The sequence below is a fragment of the Carcharodon carcharias genome, chromosome 2 (genome assembly GCF_017639515.1).
Source record: "Carcharodon carcharias isolate sCarCar2 chromosome 2, sCarCar2.pri, whole genome shotgun sequence".
NCBI classification, from domain to species: Eukaryota; Metazoa; Chordata; class Chondrichthyes; order Lamniformes; family Lamnidae; genus Carcharodon; species Carcharodon carcharias.
Window position 1 is genome coordinate 86,151,280 of NC_054468.1, and position 15,098 is coordinate 86,166,377.

The window sequence follows — 15,098 nt, forward strand, 5'->3', positions numbered from 1 at the left end:
TTTGGGAGTTAAAGCTTAAGTCATAGTCTTAACGTTGTTACCTCCACCACTTCTGAAGACAAGGAAAATCTCCTATGACCACAGGATAACATCAATAACTTAACTAAACCGAAGATAGAGCTCTATCATTCCCTGGGCATGCTACACATTAACCTAGATATTTGGGCAATTGAAAACACTCTCTCTGGGACAAAGGAAGCCAGGGTTCACATACCGTGTAGTGTGAAATGTGGAATCTAAAAATAGTCAGGGCAAAAAAAGTGTAATAAAATAATAACACAATAAAAATAATATTAAAAAACAAACCTAAAAATGGAGCACTTATATCCTCCCTTGACATTTCCATAGTCTTGGTCAGGTTCCACACACACAATTTATTTGTGTGGACCCTAATTCTCAACCCCATTCCAATATAGGGGAATTATCCAATTCCTTGTAGTGGAGTTAATCGATGCAGCATTGATGGTTTTAGTTGGGGTTCTGGTGCACAGATCCATTATCGTGCCGGGAAACAATTCTCTCTAACCTTACATCTTGCCTGAGGCTAATTATAATGTCCTTAAACTTTCCAATTTCCCCCAGACACAACCTTCACTCTCTATTTGCCCAGTCAATTTTAATACTATCTTCTATTAATGCCTTGGCATTAATCTTCTTAGTAATCCGCCAAAGAGGGGCTTTGTTGGATGAGTGGCTCTCAAATCCATGTAGATTATTTGTTAGTCATTTTGACTTCTGAACTCCAGGGCATCATAACTGGGGGGGAGGGGATGGATCCCAATGATGCGCTGGAGAACCAACCCCCCAAAACCACTTCAAAAGTCCCCACGTTCAAACTACCGTTGGGCAATTGCACTGCAATGGGAACCATCCGACAGTGCAATTTAAATCACAAACTTTGGATGTTTTCAAATGTCTTATGTTAATAGTGACCCAAAAAGAGTTAGAAGAATTAAAACCACTTCAAACTTCTGGGTAGCTACAGTACTGACCAGCCCTCCCCACCCCTGCCCCCACATTCCCAATCCCCACAGGAACCCCCCCACAAATTCCTCCCCTGAACCCCCACAGGACCCTGCTCCCTCCCAATGACCCACCCGAGCCCCCACGGGTCCCACCTGTTTACCCCCTCGGCAGCAAAGCATGGGACCCCGACTATACCCCGGGCTCCCCCAACACCCTAAACTATCCACAGGACGTCACTGACTGCCCTCCCCTCTGCTCCCCCAACTACCCTTCCCACCCTCTCCACTGGCCACCCCTCAACCACCTGTCCCCATCCAATGACCACCCCACCGCACTGACCACCTCCCTCCACTGACCACCACCCCCAGACCACTTTGCCCTTCACACCGACCACCTGATCCCCCATGACCACAGGATCACGCTCCACAACCACCCGGCCACCCCACTGACCACCCGATCCACCTCTCCCCTGCCCTCACCACTGTCCATCTGACACCTCGCCGACCACCCGATCCCCCCATTAACCAACACCATCACTGACCACCCAACCCCCCCATCCCATTGGCTGCCGCTCCGGCTGACCACTCGAGCCCACACACAACGACCCCCCCCAATCCTACCCAACTACCTTACAAGCTTACCCTCTCCCTGGCTTCCCCAAGCTGGACCTTTAACATTACCAGCTTTACAGTAGCTCATGCTGTAAAAAAGGGCTCATGTCTTCCTTACCTCCTACTCTCGACACAAGGCCTCGGGAACCCGCTGCACTGCACAGTTCCCACCTGGCCTGAGTCTGAAGGCCAAGCAAGAAAAGAGTGGCTTCACTTCCAGGTAAGTAAGTGGACTCCGACTCTGATTGCCACTCCATGGAAATTATGGGCCGTTATGCAACTCAACAGGTTCCAATACATTGGCTTTAGGGCCGAAGGTCTGCACCTCAAAAACTTAGTTCTAAAACCAAGTTGCTCCACCTTCATGGGCTGGGCAAATTAACAACAGATCACAATCCCAACCAACCTGTGTTCAATGGCCATTCTCAGAGATACTACAGTATGGAGTAACGGGAAGTGAGCGTGAGCCTGCGATTCTTCTTACAAGAACTCCTGATTTCAGTCATGTCAATCTGGACATTAGCTGCATGAAGGAAACCCATTTCTTCAGAGGTAGTGGGAAAAGGCTATGGGCCCGAGAGAGACACCAGGGACAGCAGCTAGTGGTTTTGGTGTTGGGCTAACATTTCCATCACAGCAAGAAAGTGAAACTAAGTTCAGTATAAATCTGGAAATCTGTGCTTGGTGCTGGAAAACCTAACTGTCTCACTAATGTACTGTCACCCCTACCCAGTTTGGTCTACATGTGACTCTGGTCCCATATTAAGTGGCTGGCTCCTAATGCCCTTTGAAGGGGCCTAGTAAGTTGCAGGCAGTCGCTACAAAGTCTAATGTCAGCCAAAAGTCATGTGACAAGCAGCCTGTGTGCCCTTGAGCTTCACACAGATCCTGTAAAATGCTCCTGAGCTGCAGATGTTTCCTTGTATTTCCTGGGCTCATGCCTTGCTCCAGTCCTCAAGAGCAGTTTTTGTGGTTATAGATAATTCCTGAATTAATTCAGTGCTCCAACTATAATTATGCCCCTGTATCTCAAAACATGCGCAATTCATGTCTAAATGAGAAAACCCAGTCCCACCTGTTTAGAGGAGTGCAGCATTTACCTGTGCAAACACTGCTTTTTGGGCAGTGGAGACTCTGATTGCCTGCTGGTGGGTACCTGTAGAAGATGGCCCCTGCACTGCCACGCCAGATGCCATAGAACCACCAGGTCCATGCTTCACAGAGGCCTGAGGAACCGGCTGGCCAACCAAAAATGTGCCCTGGAAAGAAAAAAGGCAGCTGTCAAACAACAATTTGAATAGGAGAAATCAGCCAGTGTGTGAGAGTATCCCACTGGCTCCAAAGATTCACATTTCTGGAACACAGTGGAATTTCTGGCTATACATACCTGAGTTATGGAATGGCCAGAAGAATAAAGACTTCAGTTATATGGCAGAGCTAGGGAGGCTGGGATATGTACTCCTTAGAGCAGAGAAAGTTAAGTGTAGATTTAATAGAGGTGTTCAAAATTATGAGAGGTTTTAATAGAGTAGATAGGGAGAAACTATTTCCACTGACAGGAGGGTTGGTAACAGATTTATCATAATTGGCAAAAGAACTAGAGAGGAGATGAGGGGATTTCTTATTAAACACAAAGAGTTGTTATGATCTGGAATGCACTGCATGAAAGGGTGGTAAAAGCTTTAGAAACTTGCAAAGGAAGTTGGATATATACTTGAAAAGAAAAAGTTCAAGGCTATGGGGAGAGGATATGTTTAACTGGATAGCTCTTTCAATGATGGGCCAAACAGCCTTCTTCTGTTATGTAAAATTTTATGGAAAACTACTGCTTCTGCATGTCAGCCAAGCCATAAACATTGCCTTTGGTACATATTATATTTCTTACCATCGTATGCAAAGGGAGGATGGTGCTAGAGAAGTGATTTCACAATGAAGTATTAAAATTTATATTAAAAATTCTTAGCTAATTGCTCGACTAACCACAGCAACTATGGGGGCCTGTTTATAGAGCAGTTTCTGAGAGCTAATTGCTTCATGCCGTGCTAAAAGCTGAGTACTCAGGAATGACATAACACTCAATTTGAGTGAGACATTTTTAATGTGATGACCCTTATGATTTGGGATTACCCTGTATTTTCTTTTGGGAATATCCCTTTAATTCCAAAGTGAACCTGGGATGTATTCTGAATAGTGTCGAATTGGATTTCGTATCAAGCATTTTAGTTCTGAGAAATACCCATGTAACATGAGGTTGCAATGGGGATGCAAGTTAAAAAGCAAAGGGTAAATAGACAATTAATTTGGAGACTGAATTACAGCTGGTCTCCGAACCTGCAGCTCAGAATAGATGATCGTGAAGGAGCAGGGAGAAGGCTCTGAGAATTAAAAAAAACTGTTCATAGGATGGGTGTCGCTGGCTAGGCTAGCATTTATTGCCCATCCCCAATTGCCCTTGAGAAGATGGTGATGAGGTGCCTTCTTGAACCGCTGCAGTCCACGTGGTGTAGGTACACCCACAGTGCTGTTAGGAAACATAGAAAGTATGAAGAGTAGGCCATTCGGCCCTTCTAACCTGTGCCGCCATTCAATATGATCATGGCTGATCCTCTATCTCAACATCATACCTTGATGCCCCTAAAAATTTATCAATTTCTTTCTTGAGTACACTCAGTGACCCGGCCTCCACAACCTTCTGTGGTAGAGAATTCCACAGGTTGACCACCCTCTGAGTGAAGAAATTTTTCCTCATCTCAGTCCTAAATGGCCCGTCCTGTATCCTGAGACTGTGGCTCCTTTTTCTAGACTCCCAAACAGGGGAAACATCCTCCCTGCATCCAGTCTGTCTAGCCCTGTTAGAATTTTATACATTTCAATCAGATCCCCTCTCATTCTTCTAAGCTCTAGTGAATACAGACCCAGTCGAACCAATCTCTCCTCATACAACAGTCCTGCCATCCCGGTATCAGCCTAGTGAACCTTCACTGCACTCCTTCTATGGCAAGTATATCCTTTCTTAGGTAGGGAGACCAAAACTGCACACACTACTCCAGATGCGGTCTCACCAAGGCCTTGTATAACTGCAGTAAGACATCCTTACTTCTGAACTCAAATCCTCTTGCAATGAAGGTCACCATACCATTTGTCTTCCTAATTGCTTGCTGCACCTGTCTATTTACTTGTATTGACTGGTGTACAAGGATGCCCAGATTCCTTTGTACACCCACATTTCCCAACACATCACCATTTAAATAATATTCTGCCTTTCTGTTTTTCACACCGAAGTGTATAACTTCACATTTATCCATGTTATACTGCATCTGCCATGTGTTTGCCCACACACACTTGTCTAAATCACCCTGAAGCCTCCTTGCAACCTCCTCACAACTCATAACCCCACCCAGTTTTGTGTCATCAGCAAACTTGGAAATATTGCATTTGGTTCCCTCATCCAAGTCATTCATATATATATCATGATTAGCTGTGGCTCAAGCACTGATCCCTGTGTTACACCACTAGTCATCGCCTGCCACCCAAAAAAAGACTCATTATTCCCACACTCTGTTGTATATATGTATGTATAAATGTCAGTATATTACCCCCAATCCCATGTGCTTTCATTTTGCCCACTAGCCTCTTATGTGGGACTTCATCAAAAGCCTTCTTGAAATCCAAATACACCACATCCATTGGTTCTCCCTTATCTATTCTACTAGTTACATCCTCAAAAAACTCCTGTAGATTAGTTAAGCATGATTTCTCTTTCATAAACCTATGCTGACTTTGTCTAATCTCGTTAACGCTTTCCAAGTGTTCTGTTACCACATCTTTTATAATAGACTCTCGCATTTTCCCCACTACTGATATTAGGCTAGTTGGTCTGTAATTCTGTTTTTTCTCTCCCTCCTTTTTTAAATAGTGGAGTTACATTTGCCAACCTACAATCTGTAGGAACTGCTCCAGAGTCTACAGAATTTTAGAAGATGGCCACCAGTGCATCCAATATTTCCAGGGCCACTTCCTTAGTGCTCTAGGGTATAGGTTATCAGACCCTGGGGATTTTTCAGCCTTTAACCCCTTTAATTTCTCTAGCATCACTTTTTTACTAATACTGATTTTCTTCAATTCCTCCATCTCACTAGACCCTCGGTTCACTAACATTTCTGGGAGATTATTTGTGTCCTCTTTTGTGGAAGCGAGTTCCAGGATTTTGACCCAGCGGCAGTGAAGGAACAGTGATATATTTCCAAATCAGGGTGGTTTGTGGTTTGGAGGGGAATGTCCAGGTGATGGTGTTCTCATGTGTCTGCTGCCCTGTTCTTCTAGAGCAGGGGCTGTGTTACTACATGTATTATACATTTGGAAAGGTCAGAGAGCTGAAGACAGGGGGAGTAGGGATTGTGGATTGGACAAGAACCCTACTGCTGCTGTTTCAGTTTTGCTAGAGCCAACAAGACTGTTTGAAGGGAACAGAGAAGCAAGTCTCTGGGGATCCTGTGCCATCAAGAGCGTTGTGAATCTAGCTGGGGGGTTCTGCAGGGGTGTGTTGTTTGGGTGTTGATCGTATCCTGGAACTTTGGATAGAATACAGCTGCAGGTGAAAACAAGTTGAAAGCCAAATCCATTGAGTGGAATGTGAAAGATCCTACGTACTTGAGGCTCAGTTAGAAAGACTGTGAGACTGTACACAGTGCCACATTTGTGTGGGAAGTGATGTGAGTGCTTGTAACTACTTGAGGCATATCTTTGTTGTATCAACACAAAAGATACTTTTTTTTAAGCATCGTTTGTCTGTTAATTAATGTTTGAAGTATGTTGATTTTGGTTTAACTTTTAGAGTAAAAGTTTTGAAAAGTGAAATCTTGTTCATTAGTTTTCTTTTCATTGGCATCATGGGGATTCCTTGCTTTTTAAAAGTTATCGGTCTCTACTGGGATCATAACACTAGGAACATAAGAAATAGAACAGGTCATTTAGAATCTCAGGCCGTTCAATCAGATTCTGAATGATCTGTACCTCGACTCCATTTACCGCCTTAGATTTTGTCAGATAAGATTGTCAACGGATATGAAGCTATCAATCTCTGTCTTGAAAGTCACAATTATTCCTGTGCCTACAGCTTTTTGGGGACAACTTTCCAGATTTCCACTACCTATTGTATGAAAAAGTGCTTCCTGAATTCCCATTAGATGGTCCAGCTCTAACTTTCCCGAGAGGAAATAGTTCCTCCGTATCAACCCCATTAAATCCTTTTAAGGTTCTCAACACTGCAATTAGATCATATTTCAGTCTTCTAAACTCAAGGAGATTCAAGCCAAGTATAGGCAACCTGTGCTCATAATTTAACCCTCTAACCACTGGTATTACACATCACTCACAACATGCCGGCTCCATCACTCCATTATACCTGGGTGTGCCTTGAAGCCCGTTCCTCTAATTATAGCGTTACAGTCCCACTGATGAAACAGAAATCTTCTAGAAATGATTGGAAACAGCTATAAAAGCAACACAGTGATGCGCAAATCTTTGACGTGCTTTCATTTTTGAATAAGTTTCAACCACACAGAATACCTGCTCCTAACTGCACTAGTGTGACATTTCCAATTCTAACACGAGGTACATTGTGACCTTGCTGTGTGAGGCTGAATTTAGTATCAGTGTGCGCTGATTCAGGGGCATTTTACAGTGCAACTTGACTGACACTGTTCCAAATGTACTTCATTTGAGGGCTCTTACGACAGAGAGATAGAGAAAGAGCCATACAAATAAAAATGATAGATAGAGATAAATAAATAGCAATAGATACATAACAATTGAGGTAGATAGACATAAACAGAGATAGAGAGCAACAGAAAGAGAAAAGTATTGCAAAAAAAAAGACATGTCAAAGCTTTTCATCAGGACACATCATAAGAATATCGATATAAGGGGAAAACAACAATTTATATTGTATGTGAAGAGAGTGCTGATTGGTTGGCAAGTGGACTCTCATTGGTAGAGGTATTGCCATGGAGAATGCATCAGTGATAGTGACTGACAGTTAACTACCAAGCATTGTTTGAAATTTAAACCAGGCAGCTTGAGCCTGATTGGTGAAGGCATTGCCCTGAGGAATGAGTCAGCAAATGGCTGTCACTTATTTTGTTTATCTGAAACAGACACAGTGTGCGTTCATGTTCTTTCTGTCTGCAAAGAACAGGGCCCTGTGTATTGATATATATAGAGCTTCCAGTACACACAAATATGCCACACTGCAAGCCCGGCTGACAATCTTAAATTGGTTGTCAGTGTAATGTTTAGCACACTGAGGATTATTCAGCAAATGTTATCCAATCGCGGAATCAAATCTAATTTTGGACACCGTTTTGGAGTTTTGCAAGCACAATTTGCTTGGAAACCGTCTGTACCTCACCCTTTGCGAACAGCAGCTAGGACATGCTATTTCATAGGATCCACCAGTCTTTGGGACAGATGGCCTACATACCTAGCAACACACTGGCACTGAAATTCATTTACAACATTACTCATAAAAAGAGAAAGACAGAGAGATATAATAGAAAAAGATAGAGTTAAACAGTGACCGAGAAATAAAAGGAGAATGTTTATTCCCTTAGTATGGGCTAGATTAAAATCCAGGAACCAGAGTTAAAACCCGCTGAAAAACACTGCCCTTTCCCCTACAGTCACAACAATCAAATTAAAACATTTTTGCTCCTGTGTCCCTGCACTTGCTCACAAGTATTTAAGGGGGAATGAAGCCATTTAATGTGAAGATGAAAGGGGCCATTTTGTGGCCTTGTACTACCAATGGGCAGTCTCACAAATCACAGGCCACACCACAAATTCAATAGCAACACTGCACACAGCACGTGTTTGAATTACCAAACTATATCGCACAGTTACAGGTAGGAGAAACTTAGCTTGATAGATTTTTGTTAAGTAACGATATTAAGGGTTACAGAAAAAAGGCAAAGGCAGAACAGACTCAATAGCCTACTCCCATTCCTATATCAGCTACTTCAGCTATCTACAGCAGTCCTAATGACACAAAATCTCATATTTTGGTCATTTGTTCACCTAGTTCCTTCTTGACCACTGAACAACAGCAACACAAATGAGCAGCTAGCGATAGATGGAGGTATCCTGGGACTGACCTGTGGCGTCTGCTTGAGGATGTACGATGTGTAGCCCAGCTGTTGGGGTAATCCACTAACTACGGTACCCTGAATACTGCCAGTTGTGCTCGTCGATGCTCCCTGCACTTGCTGACCTGCTGAAAGAACATTACCATGGGATAAATCTCAAATAAAGTCTGCAGGAATATCACATGAATGAAAAAGTAATGACTATGAGCAGCAATTGTCCAGTACACTTCCTGGTTTGGGGAGCGCAGCAAGGCTGTCTGTGGTGACAGGGGACAGTAAGGCTGTCTGTGGTGACAGGGGACAGTAAGGCTGTCTGTGGTGACAGGGGACAGTAAGGCTGTCTGTGGTGACAGGCAACAGGAAGGCTGTCTGTGGTGACAGGGGACAGTAAGGCTGTCTGTGGTGACAGGCAACAGGAAGGCTGTCTGTGGTGACAGGGGACAGTAAGGCTGTCTGTGGTGACAGGCAACAGGAAGGCTGTCTGTGGTGACAGGGGACAGTAAGGCTGTCTGTGGTGACAGGCGACAGTAAGGCTGTCTGTGGTGACAGGCAACAGGAAGGCTGTCTGTGGTGACAGGCAACAGGAAGGCTGTCTGTGGTGACAGGCGGCAGCAAGGCTGTCTGTGGTAAGACAGGGGAAGCAATAAGGTTGTGTGGGGAGGGGAGACTGTATGGTTGTGTGGGGTGAGGGGAACAATAAGACTGCATGTGATGAGGGGGTGGCAGTAAGGCTGTGTGTAGCGAGGGGGAAAGTGAATGTATGTGTGTGTTGAAGGGGGTGGCAGTAAGCCTGTGTGTGTTAGAAGAGGGGGAAGCATTAATACTGTGTGTTTGTGTGTGGTGAGGGGGAAATAGAGGAGCTCGAACCTGTAATCTCGCTGTTTCAACCCATTTGGGATTCAGTTGTGACTAGCAGCATGCAGGAGGTAACGGACAGGCACTGGACTGGAGTATTCAGTCTACTGAATACCTGGGACAGATGTTGTAGACTGCTAACGATTTTGTCTGGTCAGGAGTAAATGGAAAGGGTTTGATTTATTGATTAGTGGCACACTGTAACACACACCATCAATTAGCTACAGTGACAGAGGGGGAGACAACTATTCCAATAGAGTGAGCATTGTCAGTGAAGAATAGCCACCCTCATGTGTGTAAATGCTAATCATCCTTCTTCTTTCTTTTACGTCTGACATCACACAGAACTGCACTGGACAGAGAGAGAAATTGACCTGATCTGTGGCCTCATCTATGTCCCCAGAGGGTTGAATGACAGCCTCAACCTCTGAGTCCTAGACTTGGTTCTACATTGCAGTCGGGTCACCTGCTCCCATTTCCCTGCAGTCGCTAGGACATGAGCAATGTTGGCATGCATCACCCTCCAAAACCCCCCCTGCACACAGTAACGCCTGGTAGATTCTTAGTGGTACAACCAATGGGAATTTTCCTTGGGCTTGATTGGTCCATTTCAGACGTTTCACTAAGCCCATTGGATATGATGGGGTTTGGAGAGGGGGCAGAAGGTGGGGGAAGGAGGGGAACATGGGGTGGGTGGTGAGAAGGGCCAGTAACCCCTGAACATCTGCAAAAGTCACTTCCATCATAGTGTCACAGTATATAATGGTGCAATACACTAACATTATATGTTTGGCAGGGACTTAAGAACCACTGGCTTCTCTATCGAAGGTAATGCCAGCTTCCATGTAGGTAAGGCAGCTCTGCATTCTAACTTGACCCAAATAGCCTGATGCAGAAAGATCTTACCTGTTGGATTGGCAGCCCGCAGGATAGCTCCCTGGGGTATCAGCAGCAGCTTTCCTTTGCCTGAAGGGTTCTTACTGTTGGTTGTTAGGTAGAGTTTGGTCCCTGGGGGTAGGTTAGCCAGGTTGGCCAAGTTAGTAGCTGGGAGCTGCAGCGTGGCCATAACTGAGGGGCGAAAGCAAAACGTGAGGAGACACACATAAACTTCAGCATTTTACACATTGTTGACAGCATGCATCAGAGAATTGGGTTCAGCTGGTTTTCACACTGACGTTGGACCCCACCTGACAGGATCAAATGCACTGTGATGTTGACTGAAGGATTAAAATGGCCTCAGGCTCTGATGTGTTTGTAATGATATCCTCTTTCTAGTTTTATACAAAACCCAAAAGGCTGTTTTTACGGCCTGTGTTGTAGGTAATCAAAATGTTACTTGCTACGATACTTCCCGATCTGTGTGAGCCAGCACAGAAATATCAGCTGTGTTTTCAGGCTCCCAGCATTTGCCAACAGCACCTGTTGAGATGTGAGGGAATTAGTTAGCACTCTCATCTGAGTCACAAAGTTGTAGGTTCAAGTCTTACTCCAGGACTTGAGCATAATGCAGTGCAGTATTGAGGGAGTGCTGCATCGTCAGGAGCTGCCGTGGCTCAGATGAGATATTAAACCAAAGTCCTTACTCCTCTCTCTCAGGTGAACATAAAAGATTGCATGATGCAATCTCGAAGAAGAGCAAAGGAGTTACCTCCGGTGTCCTGGCCAATACTAATCCCTCAATCATCATCACAAAAACAAATTATCTGATCATTATTACATTGCTGTTTGTGGGAGTTTGCAGCGCACAAATTGGCTGCTGCATTTCCCACAGTACAACAGGAACTACATTTCAATAATACTTCGTTGGCTTTTGGGACATCAAGTGGTCATGAAAGCCCTATATAAACGTCAGTCTGTCTTTTTGTAAGCACTGCAATAGTCGCCTACAGATAGGCTAACAGGGTTAGATACGACCCCAGATGTTCTCTAACTAACAGGACTGTGCTTTCTTCATTATAACTTGTCCTTTATTCCATATATTAACCATTCAACACTTCGCTTAGATTGCTGGTATTGTTTACTCTATATATGTCTTAGTCCAAGATACCAAAGAGAAAGAACTGATTATGTTGAAGAGATGTTGGCAGTGGGTTTTTCTCCCTTTTTGCCCTTCAGCCCTACAATTCTTGGAGAACTCGGTGTTCCTTCAATTCTGGCCTCTGGGCATTCCCAATTTCCTTTTGCCAGCTGTGCCCTCAGCGGTTTAAGGCCCTGAAGTCTGGATTTCCCTTCTTAAACCTCACTGTTTTTCTCTCTCTGTGTCCTCTGTTAAGATGCTGCTTTAACCTACCCCTTTAACCAACATGATCTAACGTCTCCTTATGCAGTTCAGGGCCAAATTTTGTTTGATTAGCACTTTGAGACACTCTGTGACATTGAAAGCGCTAAATAAATGCAAGCTGTTGTTTTCCTTCTTTTATTCCTCCTCGCATTTCCGTCCTGAAGGTGTTTACTCTTCTTGCATACAAGTCCACCCTCTAGCAACGTGCCTAGGCAGCTATACTTCATATGCAAGGTGCAGGCTGTTTGATGGTGCAGGTGAAGCTGATCCTGCTGTTGGTAACCTGTCAAACACTTGCAATTTCCAGGAGCAGTTCCTCAATGTCAGTGGAGAAGGGGAACTCCAAATGATTTTGCACCTCAATTACCTAAGAGCTCCGCTGTAGAACTCAAGCGTCCATGTTGCTGCCCCAATATAATACCAACTAGGCTCAGTGGCAGCTCACACCTCTGAATCAGAAGGCCAACTGGTTCAAGTCCCAATTCAGCACATAATCCAGATTGACACTGCAGTGTGGTACAAAGGTAGTGCTAGACTGTCAAAGGTGCTGTCTTTCAGATCGGTAATTAAACCAAGTCTATCTGTCCTCTCAGGTATAAAAGATTCCACGGCATGATTCAAAGATGAGCAGGGGAATTTTCCCTGGGTCCTGCTCAATAGTCATCTCTCAAACATCATCAGCTCATTTATCTCAGTGATATATGTGGGAGGTTGTTGAGTGCAAATTGACCAACACATTTCCACATTACAACAGTGACTACACTTCAATAGTACTTCACTGACTGTGAAGTGTTTTAGGACATCATGAAGGCATGAAATATACTATATAAATGCAAATTTTTTTCTTTCTAACTCAGTGCAGACCAGGGTTTGAAACTGAAAGGACCTTCCTGGTCGACAAGAGCTACAACAGTGAATGGAGGATCTAACCACTGGTTTGGCAGGATTTGGCTGGCATGTTGAACAAGGCAACAGAACAGGAAATGAAGCATCTGATACATGCTTCACCATTTACAGTTGGCAATTTGTCTTCTATATGAGACGGCCAACACCTTAATTTCACGTGTGTTAAGTGCCTTGACCTGATGGACAGCTGAGTCAATACAGTTATTCTTTTATTAACTGGATTTGCAATTCATCTTACTCTTGGGATAGTTTTATGACTTTGTGGATGTTGCTATTCCTGTGTGAATAAATGGTTATTTGAAAGAGGAAGACATGAAATTTATTTTAATCTCTGGCTTAGATAAAGTGATAGCTGGTGGATAACTTCTAAAATCTGGATAGATACATGAATGGGAGAGGTCTGGAGGGTTATGGACTGGGTGCAGGTCAATGGGATTAGCGGAATAATATTTCGGCACAGACTAGAAGGGCCAAATGGCCTGTTTTCTGTGCTGTAGTGTTCTATGGTTCTAAAATAACTCCACAATATGCTGTAAAGCAAACTAGCTGTCTTATAGCTTCATTGTAAAGAGAATGAAATTCACTGAACATTGTCTTGCTCAAACTACAAACCCCATTGCAGGTTCTTCACTCCTCATGCCTCTAGCCTTGAACAATTTTTAAGTAAAACCGTCTGCAAACTTTATAATTCTCACTCAACTAAGCCTCAGGGCCAGAGTCAGGAAGGGGTTTGCTCTCTTCCCTGTCTTGTTCAAACCTTTTGCTGAGTCTAGCAGGAACGATGCAGGCATAAGAGGGGTGACCTACTGGAATGACCTTTGCAAAGCAGGTATGGAAGAGGTGAGGTGGTTTTTGTCAAGGTTGATCTTAAGCAGCTCCATCACGCAGGACTCTGTGCTCTAAGGGTTGTTCCCAGGGACGCACACCAAGATAAACATCAACTGCAGCTGGAAGGCTATCAACTCAGTGAAAGATGATCTTTGGTCCGCCTGAAACTTGTTGGTCTTCCTGTGCAAAAACTTGTCCACAACCGAGTGTTATAGACTAGCACATTCCAAGGTCCAGGATTATGTGCTGAGGAACGTACTAAAGCTTGGGGCAGTTGCCACAAAGGCGCAATGAGGAAAGGCCGCTGTCTAAGGCCCTTCAGCCTTAGTATACTGAGGGGCTGGAAACTGTGAACAAACTCCTTGGGCTGTATATTTGACATGTAATGAACATTGTAAACAATGGCTGTAGTTGTAAATGTTGTGTGCAATGTGCAGTATTGGAAGAGACTTGATTTGTTTTGCACTTTATGTAATGTCAACTTTGAACAGTCATGTAATGTACTTTTATAAATGTTACAAATAAAATGTATTTGGGGGGGGGAAAAAGGTAATGTAGTCTGCCTCAAAAGACTTATTAGCTTCAGTGCACCCTGACCATCTTGATATTATTTACTCCTATTTGTTCTTGTATTCTGTGCACAATAAAAGGTGAGTAAACACAGTTGCACTGCCTGAAACAAATAGAACACTTAAGATGCATTGAGCGGCAACTTTGAAATTGATGTTAATGCAGATGATTAATGGTTATCAGGTTTTGGCCAATACAAGTGACCGCATGTTTTAAATATGAATGTTTTAAGAGATGGGGTAATGTATGGTGATCCCTTCTTTTTAACAGAATGCATGAGTGCATTGGATATATGGAACAGTTCCCAGCTCTGATTAAACTAGAATGGGAAATGTAAATCCCTTTGAATAAAGGGATAATTGCACTGTTAACACAAGGCTGTGATTGTCAACAACATATCCCAAATGGTTATATTGTGTTCTTAACATTCAGCATAAGAGAAAATACTTTGGCACCACAGCAGCAATAAAAATGCTAACAGTTTATTCTGAAATACAAAGTTCAGTTAAGGGGGGGGATTGCTTCCCCCTCACGGAGACCAAGCTGCAAATTAACACTTTCAGCTACATGCTGTTATGTTGCCATCTGGTGGACACAACGTACTCTGCTTCTTGCTCAAACTACAGACCCCACCGCAGATTGGTCACTCCTCATGCCTCTAGCCTGTGAAGAGGGATGAACAGGTGCTGCTTGTTGCAGTAGAACGATAGCTGGCTTGCAACCCTAGGGACTATCAGTGCAGCTCAAATAAATGAAAACCACCTACTTGTTGGACCACAGAGAACTGAAGTAATTTTGATAAATACCGTATTAACAACACACAGTTATACTATTGGAGAAAATGCTAGCAATACCCAGCAGGTCAGACAGCATCAGTGGGGAAAGGAAGAGAGTTAACATTTCAGGTTGATGACCTTTCATCAGAACCAATTATGAAAG

The 15,098-nt window shown here is 43.8% G+C and overlaps 1 protein-coding gene across 3 annotated transcripts in view; it reads right to left on the bottom strand.

The window, feature by feature from the left end:
• Positions 1–15,098, bottom strand: part of yeats2 (YEATS domain containing 2) — a 135,040-nt gene that overhangs the window by 24,574 nt on the left and 95,368 nt on the right. For 2 of the 3 annotated variants that reach the window (XM_041182852.1, XM_041182850.1), the window contains 3 exons: positions 10,481–10,642; positions 8,729–8,847; positions 2,678–2,836 (listed from right to left, as the gene is read on the bottom strand). In XM_041182852.1, coding sequence (XP_041038786.1) covers positions 2,678–2,836; positions 8,729–8,847; positions 10,481–10,642 — 440 coding nt within the window. The remainder of the gene's footprint in view (positions 1–2,677; positions 2,837–8,728; positions 8,848–10,480; positions 10,643–15,098) is intronic. The other variant, XM_041182851.1, reaches the window with a different exon arrangement.